This window comes from Phyllobates terribilis, unplaced genomic scaffold (genome assembly GCF_046119375.1).
Source record: "Phyllobates terribilis strain yellow unplaced genomic scaffold, ASM4611937v1 Scaffold_7__3_contigs__length_470593459, whole genome shotgun sequence".
Lineage (NCBI taxonomy): Eukaryota > Metazoa > Chordata > Amphibia > Anura > Dendrobatidae > Phyllobates > Phyllobates terribilis.
Window position 1 is genome coordinate 85,761,357 of NW_027362767.1, and position 25,858 is coordinate 85,787,214.

The 25,858-nt window shown below is 43.2% G+C and overlaps 2 protein-coding genes across 7 annotated transcripts in view; one reads left to right on the forward strand and one right to left on the reverse strand.

Moving 5' to 3' along the window:
• ZNF106 (zinc finger protein 106) overlaps window positions 1-1,987 on the forward strand; it is an 85,921-nt gene extending 83,934 nt beyond the window's left edge. The window contains exon 22 of the mRNA XM_073638922.1: window positions 99-1,987. Within this exon, the coding sequence (XP_073495023.1) occupies window positions 99-155 (57 nt within the window). The 3' untranslated portion in view covers window positions 156-1,987. The remainder of the gene's footprint in view (window positions 1-98) is intronic.
• A 9,610-nt stretch (window positions 1,988-11,597) lies between these two features.
• The window catches only part of CAPN3 (calpain 3), a 210,998-nt gene continuing 196,737 nt past the window's right edge, over window positions 11,598-25,858 (reverse strand). For all 6 annotated transcript variants that reach the window (XM_073638927.1, XM_073638926.1, XM_073638928.1 and 3 more), the window contains 6 exons: window positions 24,075-24,139; window positions 23,619-23,687; window positions 21,285-21,363; window positions 16,421-16,537; window positions 15,838-15,896; window positions 11,598-12,612 (listed from right to left, as the gene is read on the reverse strand). In XM_073638927.1, coding sequence (XP_073495028.1) covers window positions 12,586-12,612; window positions 15,838-15,896; window positions 16,421-16,537; window positions 21,285-21,363; window positions 23,619-23,687; window positions 24,075-24,139 — 416 coding nt within the window. In that variant the 3' untranslated portion in view covers window positions 11,598-12,585. The remainder of the gene's footprint in view (window positions 12,613-15,837; window positions 15,897-16,420; window positions 16,538-21,284; window positions 21,364-23,618; window positions 23,688-24,074; window positions 24,140-25,858) is intronic.

Here is a 25,858-nt window from a genome sequence, read left to right on the forward strand (position 1 = left end):
ACTGCCCCCGGAGGACACTGCCCCCGGAGGACACTGCCCCCGGAGGACACTGCCGTATATACTCAAGCACAATGTTTTCTCGCCTGTCTTTCTTGTAGGATGCTATTGGACACATTGAACGTCACTCTGAAGAAGGCTGTGTAATCAACATGTAAAAGAAGCTGAGCACCTCCCATATTGGGAAGAATCTTTCTAAGCAACATCAAGAGAATATTTGCAACTGTGAACGTCTCGGGCTTCATGCACAACACACCTTCTACTTAGCAGGAAGATGTAACGTGCAGTGAAGTGTCCTCTCTCATTATTGTCAATGACCGCACACAAAGCAACAGCCGAATCGGCTCCTATGTCCATGGTCCTTGTCCTCAGTCTAGTGTCCTTGTTCTTCATTTTACATGGCTTATTTATTTGGTATAATGGAAACCTTTTTAAATATTTAGAATATGTATGTTTCTTTCTATTCTCATGGGCACAGCATGAAGAAATATACCATCGCTTTGTTACTGCAGTTAGTTTTAGAAATGCCACATTTTATATAGTAAATCCTTCTCATGTTTTAGTTCAATAACAAAAGCGTAGTTTTTTTTTTTTTATAAATTCTCTCCCCCTTTACATCAGTCATTGAAACGTTAGAAAATGTATCAATGCCTTTATTCACAAAATCTTTCTTACTAGATACTGGTAAGTTTGTAATGTAGTAGATATTTCTGTATGAATGGTGTCATTACTGGAGCTTTTTCTTTTCTTTCACCTTCAGATAAAATATTGTCAGCCTCTGTATTGTATATTACCATGTAGTCCGCGGAAAATCACTAACATTTGCTGTATGGTATGAAGTAATATACCACGTAGAGCTTGTTAGGTCACTTAATAGGCATTCTTGCTGTCGAAGTTCTCCATTCTTTTTTCTCATGTTCACTGTTTTTGAAGGTGAGCAAAAGGTAAAAGTTTCTGACCGAATGAGTGACTTGGCTGAAGCTTTGTGTCTTAAAGTTGGGCACTGTTCACACTCGTGAATTTCTTGCACAATGTATCTTGAACAGATGTCATGTTTAATGGCAATAAGTGACAAGAAGTTGTTTGTTGTTGTTTTTTCTTCTCCTGGGTAGAATGGCCTAGCAGGCTACACTATTCCACCCACAAAAAAAACAAACAACAAAAAGGTGATAACCAATGCGAATTGTTACATCACATGAAGACATGAGTGGGCACATTTCTAGGATTCGCTAAAAAAAAAGTAGAGAAAACCACCAGTGTGAACAGAGTCAGCGAGAAACCTCTCTGAGTTGCTGTTTATTTAGCGACACACAACCGATGACTTGCCTGGATGTGACTGGATTTGGGGATAACTTTGACTTGGTTTTGATGTGTTTGGGTTTTATTGCTTGTCTTGTTCCAGTCATTAGGAAAATCAAACTTCACAATAATGTCGCCAAAAGTATCAAAGATGACACGAATCATGTTCTGTACTGTAGAGAGATTCGGCCCTACGAAGGGCAGAACGTGTGATCTCATCTCATGTTTTAGTTTGTTTTTTTGTGTTGCATTTTCACTCAAAATTTATTTCGGGTTGTGCAATAGTGTGAGGTTCCTAAGTAGCAAATAACTGCCCATTTTAGTCACTGGTCACTAGGATTTTTGGAGAAGATAAGGCACCATTCATACACTGGCAGTTGGTCGTGTTCCTGAAGTTTGGGTTCTATCTTTTCTTAGTTGACTTCAATAGAGAGAAAAGTCCTGCATAAGGCTATGTTCACACATTGCTTTTTTGCTGTTTTTTTTTTTCTACAGGCCAAACAAGCTCTTATGGCAGTAAAGAAGCAGCTTACAAGAAAAGCAAGTTTTAGTGCAGAGTATGTGTGTCATTTGTCCATGGTCCATGTTTAATAAAGTTAATTTTATTCACCAGAAAAGCGGCAAAAACACATGATTGATTTCTATGATGAAAAAAAAAAACACTTTTTAACAACGCAGAACTTTTCCAATTCCATCAGGGAAAAAAAGGGAATCATGCATGAGATTTCTGAAATCTCATACCTTTTACTGTGAAAAACAGCTTTTAATTTGCATGAAAAAACACAACGTGTGAACATAGCCTAAGAAAACCACCTGTAAGGCTTCTACATATCAGAAGTTGTAGGCCTGTTTTGGGATGTTTGTAGCAAAAATGTGTTGAAACCTTCACACGTGGCTTTTCTTTTGCAGTAGAAATATAATTTCCCAGCTCCATCTTTTACCATTAAATGAGAAAGGCGCCTAGAGGTAAGTTCACACACAGCAGTCTTTGTTGCAGAACCCCGTTATCAGAATGGAGCTGCTGGAAATCTATGCATTAAGAAATCTTCGCGTACACACAATTTTCACTATAAATTTTGTTGGAGATTTGCTGTGGAATTTCACCCAATACATCGGAAAGGGAGAGATCTGCAGTAAAAATCTGCACCATAAATTGGCACGCTGTGGGTGTCATTTTGTAAGATTTCATCTAGTTTGATTCTGCTGTAATATGCTGCAAATATTCCAATCTGGGTGGAAAATCTGCCATGTGTGAACATACCCTTACCGCCCCATTTAGCTCTATGGAGTAGGTTGCAGACAACTAAGCTGCTGTATGTGAACATAACCTGAATGTGATCAGTAGTTGTGTAATTTTGTGAGGCTTTTGGACATGTTTGATGTTTTGTAGAAATTACGAAGCCTGTGTGGAACGGGTTCGGAGGCTTAAAGATGTTGTCCACTACTTTTATATTGATGACCTATCCTTAGGATAGGACATCAATGTCTGATCGGCTGGGGTCCGACACCCAGCACCCCCGCTGATCAGCTGTTATCAGTGGCAGCTGCCAGCCTGAAGTACTCCCCTGTGGAGCTGCTCTGTCTACTTGTAGCGGCCGCTGCAGGGTACTGCACATCCGCCTCCTATTGATTTGAATAGGAGGCGGATGTGTAGTAACAAGCCTAGGCCACTATCAGTAGACTGCCAGCTCTGCAAGTGAGTACTTCAGGTAGATAACAACTGATCGGCGGGGGTGCCAGGTGTCGGTCCCCGTCCAGTCAGATATTGATGACCTATCCTAATGATAGGTCATCAATATAAAAGTAGTGGACAACCTCTTTTAAACAAAACTAAAGTCATCCAAATTCCAATTATGTGTGAGTGATAGATACAGCAGAACGGATATCGGTATAATAAATGGCAAGATTTTACTTGTGTGTTTTGCGTGTGCATGACGAGTGTCCCTTTTTATGTTTTAATATTTAGTTTCAGGATCCTCAGGACAATATCAGACACGATGACTGGACACAATGCTGTGACGTCCTTATGGCACTTGGCTGCATAGATGTAGAAGTTTTTCTTTAGAAGACAGTCAGTTATTCCCCTGAAATATTTCCTATTTTTAGTGACTATATTAAAATTGTTTATGCTAACTTTAACTTATGTATGCCCTTTCCTTTGAGGAAGGTGGGTCATTTTTCCCTAAGCATATGATCTAGGTGTGACAACAAAAATTAAAAGTTCATCCTCAGTCTGATCACCGGGCGCATTTGATCATCCCGACTATCGCTGCAATTGTCAGTCTGATTGTGAATCTCCAGACCCCAAACTAACAGTATCAGATTTATGACACTGGTAGTTTGGCGCATAAAATCTGTGGTTGTATAACAGATGCTTATTTCCAACTGTAGCATGAATGAGGCCAAGGGATTTGTGTTTGCTAAAGTCGACATCAGATGCAGTGTGAACACAGTCTACATCTATACCACAATATAGTTTGTCATTCTCTGAGTTATATTGGTCTATTAAAAAGCTGTTGTTGGATCCCGCTATACAATGTTTAGTGATGAACGGTTTCTTCTGGGAGCAGTGCCATATTGTCGTCATGCTTGCATGTTTCTATGTTCCATGATTTTACAGATTTGTTCTGGTCCACACTCTGTTCTTCCATAAGTTCAAATATCCCATACAAATTCAGAATTTTTCATTTCTTGAGGGCTAATATAAGATAATAAAATATTTAGAAATTACTGTCTTTGCCCACTTATTGCTTATGTGTAATTCTGATTGGATATTAGATATATTTACTGATGTATACACCGATTTAAAGGGGTTTTTCACTTTTTGGGGACATTTTATTTTTCTTAAATGCATGTATTTTTGGCTAAAGGGAATTTTTGTTAAATTGGGTTATATTTATAATTTTGCACCGTTTTCCTTCTATAGCGTTTGTGTTGCACTGTCTATTGCTGGCTGCGGAGTGGGGTAACTGAGAATCCATCATTGAGCCCTTTCATACAGTCCAATGGGAGAGTTTCTAAAGGCCGCCATCACATTTGAGGGCTGTCGAATGAACAATGGTTCCTCCTGTTGTTCAGCTGGCAGCCATCTCAGCTGTCTCTCCCATACACATGAGCGCTCGTTCAGCTGAGCGCTGCTGTCGTCTCGTTGAGATACGCTGTTCAGACTTCTCTGGTGGCATCTTATCTCTTCTGATCCATGAAAGCTCTTTTCCACTGAGGAAGCAATGGCGAACATATATTGGGGTGTGTAAGCACAATTCTGTGGTCAGATATCTCTTGGTATGCTGTCTTTCCAGTGGGGTTACTTTTAGGCTTGCTCAGTTACTTGTTCAACTGGTGAGGCCTCACTTGTACTTTTTTACGTACCATCTTTCTTTACATCTTGGGAGTTATTGCAAGTCTGTGGTACATATATGTCTATAAAGATTCAATCACATTGTTTTGCCTATTTTGTGACTTGAAACTGTTAATGTGGACCAAGTAGAATAAGCTACATCATGCGGTGCTAAACTCGCCCATATCAGTGTGTGCTCTGTGTTATGTGTCTGTCTTTTTTTTAATTAATGCCTGTATTGCATTAGTACAATAATGAAATGAACTCTTTATACTGTATGGAGTGGAGTTTGCTTATTGTATAAAAATTAGTGCCAGCAAAGTGCATGGGATTTTAAGAAATCTCATGAGCAAGATATGAAATACAGTGAAGGAAATAATTATTTGATCCCTTGCTGTTTTTGTAAGTTTGCCCACTGACAAAGGCATGAACAGTCTATAATTTTAAGGGTAGGTTAATTTTAACATTGAGAGATCGAATATCCAAAAGAAAATCACATTGTATGAATTACATTTATTTGCATTTTGCAGTGAGAAATAAGTATTTGATCCCCTACAAACCATTGATTTCTGGCTCCTACAGATCAGACGCTCCTAATCAACTGGTCACCTGTATAAAAGATTCCTGTCCACAGACTCAATCAGTCAGACTCTAACCTCTACAACATGGGCAAGACCAAGAGCTTTGTAAGGATGTCAGGGACAAGATCATAGACCTGCACTAAGCTGGAATGGGCTACAAAACCATAAGTAAGACGCTGGGTAAGAAGGAGACAACTGTTGGTGCAATGGGAAATGGAAGAAATACAAAATGACTGTCAATCGACATCGATCTGGGGCACCATGCAAAATCTCACCTCGTGGGGTATCCTTGATCATGAGGAAGGTGAGAGATGAGCCTAAAACTACACAGGGAGAACTTGTTAATGATCTCAAGGCAGCAGGGACCACAGTCACCAAGAAAACCATTGGTAACACATTAACGCCTTAAAGGTTTAAAATCCTGCAGTGCCCGCAAGGTCCCCCTGCTCAAGAAGGCACATGTGCAGGCCCGTCTGAAGCTTGCCAATCAACACCTGGATGATTCTGAGAGTTATTGGGAGAAGGTGCTGTGGTGAGATGAGACAAAAATTCAGCTCTGGCATTAACTCAACTCGCCGTGTTTGGAGGAAGAGAAATGCTGTCTATGACCCAAAGAACACCGTCCCCACTGTCAAGCATGGAGGTGGAAACATTATGTTTTGGGGGTGTTTCTCTTCTAAGGGCACAGGACAACTTCACCGCATCAATGAGAAAATGGATGTTGCCACGTACCATAAAATCCTGAGTGACAACCTCCTTCACTCCGCCAGGAAATTAAAAATGGGTTGTGGCTGGGTCTTCCAGCAAGACAATGACCCAAAACATACAACCAAGGCAACAAAGGAGTGGCTCAAAAAGAAGCACATTAAGTTTATGGAGTGGCCTAGCCAGTCTCCAGACCTTAATCCCATAGAAAACTTATGGGAGGGACTTGAAGCTCCGAGTTGCGACGGCCTCAAAATCTGAATGATTTAGAGATGATCTGCAAAGAGGAGTGGACCAAAATTCCTCCTGACATGTGTGCAAACCTCATCAGCTACAAACAACGTCTGACTGCTGTGCTTGCCAAAAAGGGTTTTGCCACTAAGTATTAAGTGTTGTTTGCCAGAGGAATCAAATACTTATTTCTCACTGCAAAATGCAAATTTATACAATGTGATTTTCTTGATTTTTTTTTTTTGGCTATTCTATCTCTCAATGTTAATGTAACCTACCCTTAAAATTATAGAGACTGTTCATGTCTTTGTCAGTGGGCAAACTTACAAAAATTACAAGGGATCAAATAATTATTTACTGTATATTCGCAGCGTAAATTGATAGGCGCTGCAGGCTTGAGTGCTGCAGCCTGTCCATGTATGCTACAGATGTAAGTACGAATTTCACCCTTTGCAATGTAAAGATGGAAATGTGCGGCCCCTGCACCTTCATCGCAATGATTTTGGAAACTGCAGTGATATCTGCTGCCAACAGAGAACCTATGGCAAAACGATTTTAGATGCCACAAATGTCTCCTCAGTGTGGTATTTACTGCTAAGACACTCCACTATTTCCGTAGTCAAGTGAAAGCCACATACGTCCTCCACTGTCGGTATGTAACACTATGGATGCCATTAATGCTCTAACTCTATCAGCAGTTCTTCTACAATACCATATCTCATACCAGCATAGCGTAGAGCTACAGCTGCTGAGCTTGGAGATATCGTTTTCAGATTCAACATTTTCATGGAAAGCACTGCCTGTGACTTCTGTATCTTCCAATTCCGTATAATGATCTACAGTGATTTTCTTGTATAAGTTTGCATGCAGAAAAAGCTATGTTTGGATGGAGAAGCAGGACTGTCAGGCATTATTTGACAGCATTAGAACAGCTATTTGTTTGCAGATCACTAAAAAAAAACATATATATATATATATATATATAGTGGTCCAAAAGTATGTGGACAGAAAGTGTAATAAGGTTATGAAGGGGGAGATTTATCAAACATGGTGTAAAGTGAAACTGGCTCAGTTGCCCTTAGCAACCAATCAGATTCCACCTTTCATTTTCCAAAGAGTCTGTGAGGAATAAAAAGTGGAATCTGATTGGTTGCTAAGGGCAACTGAGCCAGATTCACAGATCTAGTTTTTACAGATAGATTTCCCCCGAATCTGTTTTCTTTTCAGATAATACATGATGGCAAATAATTTAAATACAGATCAAAGAAAATGGATTTTAACAGAGTATTGGAAATCTCAAAATGCTGAAACCGTTAGAGCAAATTGGGTTGAAACATTTGGTACTCAAGCCCCAAAGAGACAAACCATTTACTGCATTCGTAACAAATTCAATGCCACTGGCTCAATCCTTAATGCTCCAAAAACTGGTCGACCCAAAACAGTCTGTACAGACGATAATAAACAACTTGTTGCTGAAACATTTGTTCAGAGTCCAAAAAAGTCCACAGAAGAGCCTCTTTGGAATTGGGAAATCATGAGGCTCCCACATAAGATGGATGTTGAATTTAGGTGACTTTGCTCTTATATGTATAGGGTCTTTATGCTTGATATATGTAATTTTCTTTTAGGACTAAACTGTACTGAAGGTATGTTTTAGTGTTCCTCATTTGTTCCCTTTACTGTGGAGGTTCCTCACGTGACACTGCAATTATAATAGCAAAACCAATTATGTACAAGAACTTTTCTTACAAGCTGTTAAACATTCTATCCTAAGGGATTGAAAAGAAACTCTACCTGTGTTTAATAAGGACTTTTTTTTTTATTGCATTACTTTGGTGTGAAATTGTTATTTTTTTATACCCTCCTTCCTCTATCGTTTAAGCCTCTGTAATATGGATACCTGCGCGTTCTTGCAAATATTTTTTATATACACTACCTACCGTTCAAAAGTTTGGGGTCACCCAGACAATTTTGTGTTTTACATGAAAACTGATACTTTTATTTATCAAATGAGTTGCAAAATGAATAGAAAATATAGTCCAGACATTGACAAGGTTAGAAAGAATAATTTTCTCCTTCAAACTTTGCTTTCGTCACAGAATGCTCCCTTTGCAGCAATTCCAGCATTGCAGACCTTTAGCATTCTAGCTGTTAATTTGCTGAGGTAATCTTGAGAAATTTCCCCCTATGCTTCCTGAAGCCCCTCCCACAAGTTGGATTGGCTTGATGGGCACTTTTTGCCTACCATACGGTCAAGCTGCTCCCACAACAGCTCAATGGGGTTGAGATCTGGTGACTGCGCTGGCCACTCCATTACAGATAGAATACCAGCTGCCTGCTTCTTCCCTAAATAGTTCATGCATAATTTGGAGGTGTGCTTTGGGTCATTGTCCTGTTGTAGGATGAAATTGGCTCCAATCAAGCTCTGTCCACAGGGTATGGCATAGCAAAATGGAGTGATAGCCTTCCTTATTCAAAATCCCATTTACCTTGTACAAATGTCCCACTTTACCAGCACCAAAGCAACCCCAGTCCATCACATTACCTCCACCATGCTTGACAGATGGCGGCAGACACTCTTCCAGCATCTTTTCAGTTGTTCTGCGTCTCACAAATGTTCTTCTGTGTGATCCAAACACCTCTGATTTGTCTGTCCATAAAACTTTTTTCCAATCTTCCTCTGTCCAATGTTAGTGTTCTTTTGCCCATATTAATCTTTTCCTTTTATTAGCCATTCTCAGATATGGCTTTTTCTTTGCCACTTTGCCCTGAAGGCCAGCATCCCGGAGTCGCCTCTTCACTGTAGACGTTGACACTGGCGTTTTGCGTGTACTATTTAATGAAGATGCAAGTTGAGGAGCTGTGAGGTGTCGATTTCTCAAACTAGAGACTCTAATGTACTTGTCTTGTTGCTCAGTTGTGCAGCGGGGCCTCCCACTTCTCTTTCTACTCTGGTTAGAGCCTGTTTGTGCTCTCCTCTGAAGGGAGTAGTACACACCGTTGTAGGAAATATTCAGTTTCTTGGCAACTTCTCGCATGGAATAGCCTTCATTTGTAAGAACAAGAATAGACTGTCGAGATTCACATGAAAGTTCTCTTTTTCTGGCCATTTTGAGAGTTTCATAGAACAAACAAATGTAATGCTCCAGATTCTCAACTAGCTCAAAGGAAGTCAATTGTATAGCTTCTCAAATCAGCCAAACCGTTTTCAGCTGGGCTAACATACTTGTGCAAGGGTTTTCTAAACATCCATTAGCCGCCTTACACAGGTAGCAAACACAATGTACCATTAAAACACTGGAGTGGTGTTGTTGGAAATGGGCCTCTATACACCTATGTAGATATTGTAATAAAAACAAGACGTTTGCAGCTAGAATAGTCATTTACCACATTAACAAGGTATAGAGTGGATTTCTGATTAATTTAATGTTAGATTCATTGAAAAAAATGTGCTTTTCTTTCAAAAATAATAATTTCTAAATGACCCCAAACTTTTGAACGGTAGTGTATATACAGTACAGACCAAAAGTTTGGGCACACCTTCTCATTTAAAGATTTTTCTGTATTTTCATGACTATGAAAATTGTACATTCACACTAAAGGCATCAAAACTATGAATTAACACATGTGGAATTATATACTTAACAAAAAAGTGTGAAACAACTGAAAATATGTCTTATATTCTAGGTTCTTCAAAGTAGCCACGTTTTGCTTTGATGGCTGCTTTGCACACTCTTGGCATTCTCTTGATGAGCTTCAAGAGGTAGTCACCGGAAATGGTTTTCACTTCACAGGTGTGCCCTGTCAGGTTTAATAAGTGGGATTTCTTGCCTTATAAATGGGGTTGGGACCATCAGTTGTGTTGTGCAGAAGTCAGGTGGATACACAGCTGATAGTCCTACTGAATAGACTGTTAGAATTTGTATTATGGCAAGAAAAAAGCAGCTAAGTAAAGAAAAACGAGTGGCCATCATAAGAAATGAAGGTCAGTCAGTCTGAGAAATTGGGCAAACTTTGAATGTGTCCCCAAGTGCAGTTGCAAAAACCATCAAGCGCTACAAAGAAATTGGCTCACATGAGGACCGCCCTGGGAAAGGAAGACCAAGAGTCACCTCTGCTTCTGAGGATAAGTTTATCCGAGTCACCAGCCTCAGAAATCGCAGGTTAACAGCAGCTCAAATTAGAGACCAGGTCAATGCCACACAGAGTTCTAGCAGCAGACACATCTCTTCAACAACTGTTAAGAGGAGACTTTGTGCAGCAGGCCTTCATGGTAAAATAGCTGCTAGGAAACCACTGCTAAGGACAGGCAACAAGCAGAAGAGACTTGTTTGGGCTAAAGAACACAAGGAATGGACATTAGACCAGTGGAAATCTGTGCTTTGGTCTGATGAGTCCAAATTTGAGATCTTTGGTTCCAACCACCGTTTCTTTGTGCGACGCAGAAAAGGTGAACGGATGGACTCTACATGCCTGGTTACCACCGTGAAGCATGGAGGAGATGGTGTGGGGGTGCTTTGCTGGTGACACTGTTGGGGATTTTTTCAAAATTGAAGGCATACTGAACCAGCATGGCTACCACAGCATCTTGCAGCGGCATGCTATTCCATCCGGTTTGCGTTTAGTTGGACCATCATTTATTTTTCAACAGGACAATGACCCCAAACACACCTCCAGGCTGTGTAAGGGCTATTTGACCAAGAAGGAGAGTGATGGGGTGCTACGCCAGATGACCTAGCCTCCACAGTCACCAGACCTGAACCCAATCGAGATGGTTTGGGGTGAGCTGGACCGCAGAGTGAAGGCAAAAGGGCCAACAAGTGCTAAGCATCTCTGGGAACTCCTTCAAGATTGTTGGAAGACCATGTCCAGTGACTACCTCTTGAAGCTCATCAAGAGAATGCCAAGAGTGTGCAAAGCAGTCATCAAAGCAAAAGGTGGCTACTTTGAAGAACCTAGAATATAAGACATATATTTTCAGTTGTTTCACACTTTTTTGTTAAGTATATAATTCCACATGTGTTAATTCATAGTTTTGATGCCTTCAGTGTGAATGTACAATTTTCATAGTCATGAAAATACAGAAAAATCTTTAAATGAGAAGGTGTGTCCAAACTTTTGGTCTGTACTGTATATTTAATTAAAGAATTACTAGAAACTCCAGGGCTGTAGTGCGTAATCTCTACCAGGCCCACCTCCATATGTCCCATCTGTATGAAGAAAAATAACCTACCTAATTTAAGCTGGAGGGGCTGCACCCCATATAATTAATTAGGTCTTAGGTTAAGTTATTGGTGGTGTTGTTCTTATTAGGTCTTTTTTCACATCAGCCCTTAGAAAAAAACATGTTTACCAGGAATATTAGTTGTAACCAATAAAGATCATGACTTACCTTCCATGTATTACTATTCTATGGGACAGCACTTTCACATATAAAACATAAGCGCTCAGTTATTAAATATCACACATCTTTAATTGCTACATGGCAAACAAACACTAAGGTAAATATAATTTCACATAGATATAAACAGAATGAAACACGTATTAATGATTGCTCTGTCTTGTACTGTGGTGACTGCCTGTACCCCATGACTAAACTACTGCAGACAGAAGAGGGTGGATCTTCCTTAGTAGCTGGATTCCTGCTTTAACAAGAATCTGTCAGAAGATTTTTGCTATGTAATCTGAGAGCAGCATGATGTATAGACAGAGACCCTGATTCCAGTGATATATACCTTACTAGGCTGTGTTTTGCTGTTTCAATAAAATCAGTGTTTTATCAAGGAGATTATCATTACATGACTAGGTGCCTCCTGATTCAACCACGCCCCCTCCACTGATTGGCAGCTTTCTGTCAATGTACACAGAAAGCTACCAATCAGTGCTATGGGTGGGGTTTAACAGAGCTCTGCTCGATCTGCAGCAGAGAAAACTGTGATTATCTCGCAACTGCTGCACCCAGTACACTAAGTGACACTTAGTGCTAGTGCTTAGTGCATGAATCAGGGTCTCTGTCTCTACAATCATGCTGCTGTTAGATTACATAGCAGAAACCTGCTGTCAGATTCCCTTTAATTTTCCCACCAATGCTGTATAATTGGCACTCCGATCCCCGGCTCCTCTTCTGTGTGCACTGGTTTATATTAGAGGTGCGTTGTGTGATAGGTCCTACCGATAAATATACACACATCTGATCAGAGACATACAGTTTGTCACACAACCATTGTATTCCAGAACTTTCATAGGAAGTTTAACCTAAAGTTACAATCTGTGCTCCTAGACAGAACATGGCTACGGGTTAAAGTCGTAAACTGAATTTGATGAGTACGCAGGAGCTTTGAGGTAAAGATTTGCTCTGTCCAACAGAGATCCTGAGTCGGTCCTTGTATGACAGTGGTTGAGAAATGTAAGCGGTTGCTGGAGCTCACGTGAATTCTAGGCGTACATAGTCAACTGCAGCCACTGAAAGAAAAATATATCTTTAGCATTTAGACACTTTTTTTTTTGTAAGTAGAAACTAGTCGGTGTTTTATCGTCCCCATGTCTGATCATACATTTGTGGTGTTAGCTATGAGGAGAGCTGCTATTACCTAGTGACTCTCAATTTGGCATCCAGTAATGGACCTCTTCTTCATGACAAGTCGTGTGCATAGCCATTATCATTTTAAAAGGGTATTTTCATAATCATACATTTTGCAAACACTTGAAAGTTGAACAAACAAGCAACTTTCCAATTTACTTCTTTTTATTAACAGCCAGCTTCCCCCGATTAAGCTGCGGGGAGCCAGCTGTCAATCAGCATGACACCAGTAGTCCCGCCTTGTCAACAGGGATAGAAACTGCTGCTCTGTTGTTGTGAAGTCAAAGGAAGTCTGTGACCTCTCTGTGCCAGGAGAGAACAGCATCGGGCAAAACAGGCAGGTAGGTAGTGCCTTTTAGTGCTGAGGCACTTTTTTTTTTTTTTAATGGAAAGTCCCGCACAGTTTTTTTTTTTTTTTTTTTCACATTTTTGCTAAATTCACAACCGCTTTGAGCTATGTAATATGCTGTGGGTTTTGCATCAACAACATATTCATTATGTATTAAAATACCTTAACCCCTTAAGGATCCTGGGATTTTCCATTTTTGCATTTTCGTTTTTTACTCCCCTTGTTATCAGAGCCATAGTGTTATTAGTTTTTGGTCAATATGGCCGTGTGAGGGCTTATTTTTTGCGGGACGAGTTGTACTTTTGAACGACATTACTAGTTTTGCCATATCGTGTACAGGAAAAAGGGGAAAAAATTCCAAGTACGGTGAAATTGCAAAAAAAAGTGCAATACCACAGATGTTTTTGTTTTTTTTAGTACGTTCACTGAATGCTAAAACTGCCATTCTTATTGTCCAGGTCACTACAAGTTTGTAGACACCAAACATGTACAGGTTCTATTTTATTTAGGTGGTGAAAAAAAAATCCAAAGTTTGCTATAAAAAAAAAAAAAAAAGCGCCATTTTCCGAGACCCGTAGCATCTCCACTTTTTGGGATCTGGGGCCGGGTAAGGGCTTATTTTTTGCGCGCCGAGCTGAAGTTTTTATTGATACCATTTTGGGGTAGATCCGATGTTTTGATCGCCCGTTATTGCATTTTATTGCAATGTTGCGGCGACCAAAAACATAATTCTGGCGTTTAGAATTTTTTTCTCATTTCGCCGTTTACCGATCTGATTCATTCTTTTTTTATATTGATAGATCGGGCGAATCTGAACGCGGCAGTACCAAATGTGTGTATGTGGTTTTTTTATTCTTATTTTATTTTGAATGGGGCAAAAGGGGAGTGATTTAAACTTTTATATTTTTTTTAATATTCTTAAAAACATTTTTTTTTTTTTTTTACACGTTTTGCTTGCTTCTATAGTCTCCATAGGAGACTAGAAGCAGCACTTGTCTGATCGCCTCTGCTACATAGAGGTGATGAGCAGATCCCCTGTATGTAGCAGAAATGCTCCTGTGCTATGAGCGCCGACCACTAGGTGGCGCTCATAGCGATCATTACATGACAACCACAGGTGTCTGCTGCAGACCCAGGGTTGTCATGTCCATCCATCAGTGACCCGCGATCACATGACGGGGTCACCGTTGGGCGGGGTAAGTGACGCGCTTCCACGCGGCACTGTTAAATGCTGCTGTCAGAGATTGACTGCAGCATTTAACATGTTAACAGTCGCTGGTGCATCGCGATTCCACCTGCAGCTGTTGCGGGCACATGTTAGCTGTATAAATCAGCTGACATGTGCCCGGTTCTGTGTGGGTTCAGCGCCGGAGCCTGCGCTGAACGGGGGTGACAGCCTGGTGCGTACTATTACGCCCCAGGCTGTGAAGGGTTTAAGAGGTTGTCCAGGCACAAAGAAGAGGTTCCCAGGGGCTTGGATATACAAAAAAAAATATTCACCTGGATCCAGCAGAGGGCGCTCTGTGGTCTGTGCAGACACAGGAAGAAGAGATGTCACCCGGTGAATATCTATGTGGTTATAATTTTATATATATATCTATCCAAGACCTTGAGAAACACTTCTTTTGGCTCGGTCAACCTCTTTAAGGCTATGTGCCCACGTAGCAGATTTGATGCAGAGCGTTTTTGCCTCTCTGGCAGAAAAAAACGCATGCAGATTTACATGCGTTTTTTCTGCCAGAGAGAAGCATTTTTTTTTGCGTTTTTGCATGCGTTTTTTCAAGCGATTTTGAGCATCACTTGGAAAAGTGCTTGACAAGTTGGTCACACAATATAAATCCATGCAACCGGCATGGATTTATAATGTGTGAACAACTGATGCTTTAAATGCAGCATCTATAGTAAAAAAAAAAATAATTAAAATGTTAAAAATAAAAAAAAAAAACTGTATACCCACCTCTCCGGTCTCCTCCAGTCTGCTCCCGGCGGCGTCCACTCTCCTTGGCGTCCTGCGATGTATTGTCAGGACCTGCGATGTACTGTCAGGACCTGCGGTGACGTCATTTAGTCAGCTGATGGTCACGTGACCATCACCTGACCGCCGACGTCAGCGGTCGCGTGACCATCAGGTGACTAAATAACGTCACCGCAGGTCCTGACAGTATATCGCAGGACGCCAAGGAGAGAGGACGTGGGCGGGAGCAGACCGGGGGCCGCCGGAGAGGTGAATATACAGGTTTTGTTTATTTTTAACTTTTTTTATTACCGCGTGGTAGCCGGGATGAAGAGGAGTTGTAGAGCAGTATGACGATTTCTACCGCGATTACGCTGCAAATTCGCAGCCATTGAATTTAATTGAAACGCAGCAAATCCACATATACCTGCGGGTTTGCTGCGTTTCAATGTTCCTCAATGGCCGTGAATTTGCAGCGTAATCGCAGTAGAAATGGTCATGCTGCGTTTTGCAACGCAATGCGAATTCGGCACACAAATTAGCGCATCATGTGCACAGCACATCCGAATTCACATTGCTTTGCATGGCAGACTGTTTTACAAGCGTTTTCGCAACCGTAAAAACGCTACGTGGGCACATGGCCTAAGGGTATTTTCCTACAGCATTTTTAAGATGCCTGCTAGGACAGTCAAGGTGAAAACTCTTCAGGAAACCACCGGCAGTAGTTTTCCTGACGCATCTCCATTGGTGTCTTTGTTCTTTTAAGTGTATAGGGCTAAGGGAGTTATGATAATTTATATTTACCTCTAGTACATTGAGTTTAATAATACCATCACCGTCTTTGTCAAATGCATGGAAGGCTCCTATAAAACAAAAGGTAAGTGAATATAAAGTAAGAGTTGTATCAACCCCTCCTCCTCAGCACAATAAAAAACAGAATTTTGGGAATGGCTTTACTGTGGCTACTGAACTTTCCACTAGTTGGATGTATATAATTATTCCGGCATGATCATAAAGGAGAATGCAAAGGAAGAGTGGAGTCAGCAGCAACTCCAGTTTTTTACTCCATTGGTTTATTTTTACAAATCCCACTGGCAGTGCAAACAGTACAGACCTTTCTACAAAAAGTAGTCTATGATAAGGTAGGATTGTAGCTCACTTACGGTTAGCAATATTTTACAGTGTGCCCCACCCCACTGTTTGCTGGGGTCACAAAATCTTCCAGCGAGTAGATCAAATGTCTTATAGCTGGGACTCGATAGTGATGCTCGAATGGCCGGCACAGAAATAGAACAGGAGGTCTTATTTTTGTGATGGTTTTAAATACGGTTATGTCATAGTGAATTCACTGTAAATAAGGAGAAAAAGCTGAAAAAAAGTCACTTACTAAACATTCCCTCCAGACGCACAAAGCAGCAGATGAAACTGTCAAAGTCGATGTTCATGTGCTTGTTTGCATAACGCATGGTGATGATGTCATACAGCTGGTTGTTCAGGTGAAACCCTAGAAAAAGAAGGGTTAAAAAGTAAAATGACTTCCATGAATCCAATGTTTCCTTCATGTCTCTTCTTGTGTCCCCCATGAAACTCTACATCACTATTCTTCCTAATTACCAGAGTAATCTTTATAATTTTGTTCTAATGTTTCCATTATTAATTTTTGCTATTAAATTGCTGCACCCTCCTGGCTACCATGACCCCAACTGCGGAACGACTTTTGCCCCCGTACGCGTGACCCCCAACTGCGGAACGACTTTTGCCCCCGTACGCGTGACCCCCAACTGCGGAACGACTTTTGCCCCCGTACGCGTGACCCCCAACTGCGGAACGACTTTTGCCCCCGTACGCGTGACCCCCAACTGCGGAACGACTTTTGCCCCCGTACGCGTGACCCCCAACTGCGGAACGACTTTTGCCCCCGTACGCGTGACCCCCAACTGCGGAACGACTTTTGCCCCCGTACGCGTGACCCCCAACTGCGGAACGACTTTTGCCCCCGTACGCGTGACCCCCAACTGCGGAACGACTTTTGCCCCCGTACGCGTGACCCCCAACTGCGGAACGACTTTTGCCCCCGTACGCGTGACCCCCAACTGCGGAACGACTTTTGCCCCCGTACGCGTGACCCCCAACTGCGGAACGACTTTTGCCCCCGTACGCGTGACCCCCAACTGCGGAACGACTTTTGCCCCCGTACGCGTGACCCCCAACTGCGGAACGACTTTTGCCCCCGTACGCGTGACCCCCAACTGCGGAACGACTTTTGCCCCCGTACGCGTGACCCCCAACTGCGGAACGACTTTTGCCCCCCGTACGCGTGACCCCCAACTGCGGAACGACTTTTGCCCCCGTACGCGTGACCCCCAACTGCGGAACGACTTTTGCCCCCGTACGCGTGACCCCCAACTGCGGAACGACTTTTGCCCCCGTACGCGTGACCCCCAACTGCGGAACGACTTTTGCCCCCGTACGCGTGACCCCCAACTGCGGAACGACTTTTGCCCCCGTACGCGTGACCCCCAACTGCGGAACGACTTTTGCCCCCGTACGCGTGACCCCCAACTGCGGAACGACTTTTGCCCCCGTACGCGTGACCCCCAACTGCGGAACGACTTTTGCCCCCGTACGCGTGACCCCCAACTGCGGAACGACTTTTGCCCCCGTACGCGTGACCCCCAACTGCGGAACGACTTTTGCCCCCGTACGCGTGACCCCCAACTGCGGAACGACTTTTGCCCCCGTACGCGTGACCCCCAACTGCGGAACGACTTTTGCCCCCGTACGCGTGACCCCCAACTGCGGAACGACTTTTGCCCCCGTACGCGTGACCCCCAACTGCGGAACGACTTTTGCCCCCGTACGCGTGACCCCCAACTGCGGAACGACTTTTGCCCCCGTACGCGTGACCCCCAACTGCGGAACGACTTTTGCCCCCGTACGCGTGACCCCCAACTGCGGAACGACTTTTGCCCCCGTACGCGTGACCCCCAACTGCGGAACGACTTTTGCCCCCGTACGCGTGACCCCCAACTGCGGAACGACTTTTGCCCCCGTACGCGTGACCCCCAACTGCGGAACGACTTTTGCCCCCGTACGCGTGACCCCCAACTGCGGAACGACTTTTGCCCCCGTACGCGTGACCCCAACTGCGGAGCGACTTTTGCCCTCGTACGCGTGACCCCAACTGCGGAGCGACTTTTGCCCCCGTACGCGTGACCCTAACTGCGGAACGACTCCTGCCCCCGTACGCATGACCCTGCTGCTGAATGTTCCCCCTTGTCCTAGAATGGATTCTGTTTAGTAGCCTTGTTACTTAACTCTTACAGAACGAAGACTTCCCGACATCTGAATTTCCACAACTAAATTTCACGGTTTTAAATGACACATTCTAAAAGGTAATTTATTTTTAATATTCTCGCTTAGGAGTTTTTCCCTTCTTCGGGGTAAGGGGAGGGCAACATAGGATGATTTCCTAACAAAACACGTTCTAGCACAATATAAATCCTGGTTCTACGTATCGTGATACATATGCACTGCTCAAAAAAAAAAAAGGGAACACTTAAACAACACAATGTAACTCCAAGTCAATAACACTTCTGTGAAATCTACCTGTCCAGTTATGAAGCAACACTGATTGCAAATCAATTTCTCCTGCTGTTGTGCAAATGGAACAGACAACTGGTAGAAATGATAGGCAATTAGCAAGATGCCCCCTATAAAGGAGTGGTTCTGCAGGTGGTGACCACAGACCATTTCCCTGTTCTCATCCTTTTTGGCTGTTGTTTTGGTCACTTTTTCATTTTGCCATTGCTCTCACCCCTAGAGGTACAGTAGCATGAGGCGGTGTCTACAGTACAACCCACAGAAGTTGCTCAGGTAGTGCAGTTTATCCAAGATGGCACATCAGTGCGAGCTGTGGCAAGAAGGGTAGCTGTGTCTGTCAGCACAGTGTCCAGAGCATGGAGCAGATACCGGGAGATGTGGAGGGGGCAACAATCCAGCAGCAGGACCGTTACCTCCTCCTTTGTGCAAGGAGGAACAGGAGGAGCACTGCCAGAGCCCTGCAAAATGACCTCCAGCAGGCCACAAATGTGCATGCGTCTGCACAAACGGTTAGAAACTGACTCCATGAGGGTGGTATGAGGGCCCGACGTCCACAGATGGGGGTTGTGCAGTGGGTCAGTAATGGTGTGGGGTGGCATTTCTTTGGAGGGCCGCACAGCCCTCCATGTGCTCGCCAGAGGTAGCCTGACTGCCATTAGGTACCGAGATGAGATTCTCAGACCCCTTGTGAGACCATATGCTGGTGCGTTTGGCCCTGGGTTCCTCCAAATGCAGGACAATGCCAGACCTCATGTGGCTGGAGTGTGTCAGCAGTTCCTGCAAGATGAAGGCATTGAAGCTATGGACTGGCCCGCCCATTCCCCAGACCTGAATCCGATTGAGCACATCTGGGACATCATGTCTCGCTCCATCCACCAACGTCACGTTGCACCACAGACTGTCCAGGAGTTGGCGGATGCTTTAGTCCAGGTCTGGGAGGAGATCCCACAGGAGACCATCCACAACCTCATCAGGAGCATGCCCAGGCATTGTAGGGAGGTCATACAGGCACGTGGAGGCCACACACAATACTGAGCCTCATTTTGACTTGTTTTAAGGACATTACATCAAAGTTGGATCAGCCTGTAGTGTGTTTTTCCACTTTAATTGTGGGGGTGACTCCAAATCCAGGCCTCCATTGGTTAATAAATTTGATTTCCATTGATGATTTTTGTGTGATTTTGTTGTCGGCACATTCAACTTTGTACAGAACAAAGTATTCAATGAGAATATTTCATTCATTCAGATCTAGGATGTGTTATTTGAGGGTTCCCTTTATTTTTTTGAGCAGTGTATATACATACCAGGAAATGATGCGTACATTGTTCTGTGTATGATGGGCAAAACCCTTAATATTTATTCTAGTTTGTCCTTCAGCATAAGGTGACATATGGGATGTGGAAATGGGGGGGGGGGGGCAGACAACTTTTTTTTTCAATTTTAAGTGTTAAAAAGAAAATGCACTGAAGAGACCAAAAAGTTGATGGTCTATTATGTGTGTGGATTTGGGGTAACATTTTTCATGATGCGGGTGCAGAATGCCCATTAAATGTGTGTACATCTTTGAGGATGTTCTAGCCGACACAAGTGGGTTAGGAGGATGGAGTATTTTTTTTTTTTTTTTTTTTTTTTTTTACTGCTTGTACATTTTTGGATACTGAATTTTTAGGAGGAAGCAGGGATGACCTGATCTGTTTCCTGCTCACACATCACTGCTAATAGCAATGTAATGGGCATCAGATCAGTATAAGCAGTGCTCTGTGTACAGTGAATTGCTAGGAGGACACAATTTTGAGCCTCAGATGTCTTTGTGACATTGCGAGTTTCCATGTCATGCCATGCCATGCCGACGCTAAACCCTGTACCTTCCTTTGAACGTTTGTGTTTAGCGTTTTTTTTGTAATGTTATTTCAGCCTCCTTTAATCTCAGGTCATCTGCCATTAACCCGTTCCAACATCTGATCTCGTCCGACATTATGATTTTCCTGTTCCTCTCCAATACAAGAAGAAATTGGACATGGATTTTTTGTTGCATTTGTTCTGATCAGCATGGCCTTTAGCCAGCAGATAGTGCAGGGTGTACTCTGTTTCTTGGCAGGTCATGCGTTTAGAAAAATCAGAAAAAAAATTGTATTGGAAAGGGTTAAAGATGTACAGATTCATGGTGGAAAGTTATCTCACTACAAGCAACATCTTACAAATGAGAACTATTGTGGCAATCTGTGACAACTCATCCAGACAACTGATTTTGGTGGGGAGGCCACGGTCAGCTGTACATTTGTAGTTGTATATTAAATATAGGCAATTAAAATGAATGTTCTTGTAATACTAACTCACTGCAGTGCAGGACCTGTTGTGGTTTATTCACTCTGGGCAGATTGTTTGCAGATCTGTTACTGTCCCATTCAGACGTGAATACAGAAGCAAACCCATTTACATGTATGGAATCCAAATTTGTGTGTAGCCAGCTTTAGACTGGAAACCCCCTTTACATAGTGAAGATAGTAATGGCATGATATCCATAGGATAGGAGTCCCCATTTTCTTATTCACCCCATATAGTCTATGGGGAAAGTGGCCAGCCCAGCGATCTCTTCATAAGTATCCATGGACCTCTTCATAGTCCACCACCATTTATTATTAAATTACCTGCTTCGTTAACCGCATTACGCATTTCATAACTATTGATGGTTCCTGACTGATCTGAATCATAACGTAGAAATATTTTCTAGAAATAGAAAAAAAATGGTATGTTAATAATCGTCAATAACCTAGCACTCAGACTACTCCTAATAATGACCATGAATAACATGCCAGAACGAGGGCTTGAGTCTCATAGTTTTGCTGTATTTTGATCCTTTTTTTCCCCCACGCTAGCTTAGGTATGGCATTTCCCACTTGTAAAGGAGTTGGTCCATCCCATTTCTACAGAATAAAAACAAAGTCCAGCGGAGGAATCCTTATTTCGGCATGTTCTTAAAATCTTTTTATTCTTCAACAATTCTTAAAAGAACATCATTCCTTTTCGGACCAGGTATGTACATACAGTGGGCACTTTATGACAGTGTAGAGGACACAGCTGTCTAGGAACAGACTACACATTTCAACCATATAGGTCTAGGTGAGACCTAGAAGAAGGCCTAATAGGGTTGAAATGCGTAGTCTGTTCCTAGACAGCTGTGTCCTCTACACTGCCATAAAATGCCCACTGTATGTACTGTACATACCTGGTCCGAAAAGGAATGATGTTCTTTTAAGAATTGTTGAAGAATAAAAAGATTTTAAGAAAAATGCCGAAATAAGGGTTCCTCTGCTGGACTTTACTTGTTTTGGTTCCAAGTGACTGCGGGAGGTGTACCTCCCTCATCTCCGTGCGGATCCCTGGCAGATGATCGGACCAAGGAGAAACTACGATCTGGGTAAGCTGGCTACTATTGACTTTTTGCATTTCTACAGAATAGGAGTCTGACTGCCCCACTGAAACGAAGAATGGGCTTTTTACTCCATCATTTGAATGAAGGGGGTGGGTGGTTGGGTTCATGGGACTGACTGAACCAAGCACTGTGCTCTTGTATCTTTGGCAGTCCCATAGACCATGAATAGAGGGGTGAAGCATATGTGACCAACTCTCCATTCAGTCAGAGTCGTCCAGATTTTTTTTGCTCAGGATCAGTGGGGTTCCAGCAGTTGGTGCCCCCCATGGATCAGCATCTACTCTGTGATTCTATTATAACGCACCACTCAACAAAAATTGCTCAAAAAAACTTCAACTGCAAAGAGGATAATGGAACTGTATAGTAAAAGTGATAGATACTGTATATCACCAGGTCACCAGGGGCAGACATAGCATTCGTGCAACCAGGGGCCCACGAGCTAATGGGCCACTATCACCTCCAAAGCAGGTGGAATTGTACAGTATGATGAACTATTGGATTGGAAGGGGCCCCCTATATTGTTCTTGCACAGGGGCGCTCTTGTCTGTCTCCACTCCTACATATCACCAAAGGACTGTGGAAAGAAAGGGGTAGGGCTTCTAATATTAGGTAATACTTGTGGCTCTTCAGTTGCTTGGGACCACAATGCTGACAGCAACAGTGCTGCAGCTACAATAGTCACAAGTAGTCAGGGCATGCTGGAGGTTATAGTTCTGTAGCAGTTGAAGATGACATACAAGAAGGGGAAATACAGCATTGTACTTATTATATTATTAGTCTGTGTCACAGACAGAAAAGGGCCCATGTGCAATAATAATATATGGGCCCTTTGCAGCCCAAGAGCTCCTACAAATGCAAAATTGCACCTGCTTTGGAGATAGAAATGGGCCCCTGTGCAGCTGCAGATGGTTGCACCAATGATATGTCTGTGTAGCCACCTATCTTCTTGTGCAGTAGTAAAACCTCTCTACAAAGCCCTGGTATATTGCTATACGTTAAGGTTTTATATCAAAATGTCAGGATTCATAATTTCAAACATCTTTATAAACTTAAAGGGTTTGTCCAGCACTGCTGACTTCTGCCCCGGGGGTGAGCATTGCTGATGACGTCGCACATACATATACCTGATGGGGTGCAGTCATGATTGGCGGCTATGCATGTTCTACAGTAAATGCATGATACCCGACAGTCGTGCCCATGTTCCGGTTAGTGCGTGTAGATGCAATGTCCACCGCTTGCCTCCCTCTGGAGAAGTGAGTGGCGCAGAACAACCCAAAGGTTTTATCCAGAAGTAAGAAAACGGCTTGTGTTCTTCCCCCCGATACAAACAGCACCACTTTGTCCATCCATGTTGTCTACTAATATAGTTCAGCCTCAAACGTTTGGATGTATATGATTAGATGCAAAACCGGACACAGACCATGGACAGGAGTGCCATTATATCTGCACTACCCCGTTGTTATATTTCAGTTATTACTACAAAATCAGTTTTTTATTCTCCCCAGCTCTCACAGCCTCAGGTACGGTCATTTCTACAGTCTGGCTTTACCTGCCACTGCTTGATTTTCTGCCAAAGATGCTGGAATTCTTGCAGGTTTAACCGTCCGCAGCCGTCGGTCTGTACAGATCTCATGTTAAGGATTAATGGTTCATATTTACTAGTTAGTCCTGATCAAACGTTGAATTATCAGTAGGCCTACCAAAAATCTGGGTAATCTGTATTATTTGGGGTCTAATTACATGAAAATGTGGGTTATTCGTAATAGCTTTTGTCTTATCTCTGCTAGGTGATGTAATCCTGAATCTTCTGTGCCCTGGTGGTAATATTACTGTTCTGTTGGAATAACTACTCTTATCCCACTGAGGATGCTGGATTTGTGATTGTTAGGTTCATGCTATGTCATTCTGGTGTCAGGCAGGTAACCAGGTTATATTAGTAAATGCATTTAAAGCTGTAGAATATTGTACTTGGAAACGTGGTTATAAAGGTAATGGACAAGAATACATCCATCAGAGCAATCATGCTGCGGCAAGATTCCAGCGTGAAACCTTCAGTCTTCAGGTCCTTGTCTGCAGGAAAAAGGAAACGTTTATTGTGAGCATTTTGGCTCCATTACTGCACAGGTTACCATGAACAGTCAACTAATCCCACTCGTCACTCAATCAGAATATTCAGAATAAGCAATATCTGTGAATACCTGGCGGTTTTACCACTGTTAAACAGCGTCTAACAAGTACATTAAAGGAAATCTGTGCTACCACATATGAGAGCAGCATGATGTAGAAGCAGAGACCCCGATTCCAGCAATGTATCACCTATTGGCTTTCTTGCTATCGTTTCTAGAAAATCACAATTTTATCTGCTACAAATCTAGCAGTTCTCTGAATGCTGAAATCTGTATAATACCCAGCCCACAACCCTGATTGGAAGCGGTCTGTGTCCATAGGCAGAAAGCTGCCAATCAGTGGTGAGGGTGGGGTTACAAATAGCTCATGAATATAATTGACTACTTGGCAACAGGCCAACTAGTGATAATCTTCTGCTGATAAAACAGGGAATTTATCAAAACAACAGCAAGCAGCCCAGTAAGCAGAGGTGTATCTAGGGGTATAGGGAGGGGCAGTCGGAGCATGTGCTCTGGGTGCAGCCTAATGTGGCGGTCTGAAGTGTCTCCCCCGGCAGCTGCATTCTGCCACCCCCCCGGACTGGGAGTCGGACATTCTCTGAGCTGGCCGTCAAACTGACAGCCGGCTCACAGAATGTGCAGTGTACCGGCTCCCAGAGCCCAGTGATCAATTGTACTTGCGTCTTTCAGACGCGAGTACAATTGAAGCTCTGACCGCCAGGTCAGAGCGACGCCAGTAGCTTGATCAGGTCATGTGATCACGCTGCTGACGTCACTCGCCGGCACCTAGAAGCATGAAGAGCATCGGTGGTAAGTGCTCCACGCTGGAGCTGAAGACAACAAAGATTATAGGTAACGGAAGGGAAGGGGGAGATTTTCTGTTTGTGGGGGAGTATATACTCTGCGTGAGGGGGTATTTACTTTGCGTGGGGGAGATTTAGTGTAACGGGGCTGGAGAAGATTTACTGTGTGCGGGGTGGGGGAGATTTGACGGCACAAGTTTGGGGAGCAAGGAGACACAGTAGGTGCAGACACATTATGGTGAGTGGGCGGGATGGGTGCGGACACAGTATGAGGAGTGAGGGGAAAATGTAAGCAGACACAGCATGGAGAGTCGGGGGATGTGTGAGGAGGCAGTATGGAAAGTGAGAGGATAAATATGAGGAGGCAAGGGGAAACGTGTGAGGAGACTATTGAGGGGAATAGTGCGAGGAGACAGTATGTGTGGGCACAGCATAAAGACTGAGCAGTGTGTGTATGAGGGGGGGGTGTCTGCATGGGGCAGACAGTGTAAGAGCACAGCCAGGAAGAGGTAGTAAACCAAGGAGAGGGAGTGTGGTGAGGGGGGAGGGGATAGTATAGAAACTTAGCCCTATAGGGGGGACACCGTGTGAGAGGACAGTGTGAAGAGGGGGCCCAGTATGGTAAGGAGAGGGCAGTGTGGAGAGCATGTACCATAAGAGGGACAGTGTGTGGGTCATATTTTGTGCAGGGAATACAGTGAGGGGCAATTATTTATTCAGGGGCTCGGCCTAGAGCAGACATTTTTATTCAGAAGCATTATAATGACACTGCTATCATTAAGGGCATTGTGTTGGGATGTGCTGCAGAAGAACGGAGAAGATGGAAGTCTGCAGAGACGAGATGTGGATGAGAAAACTCA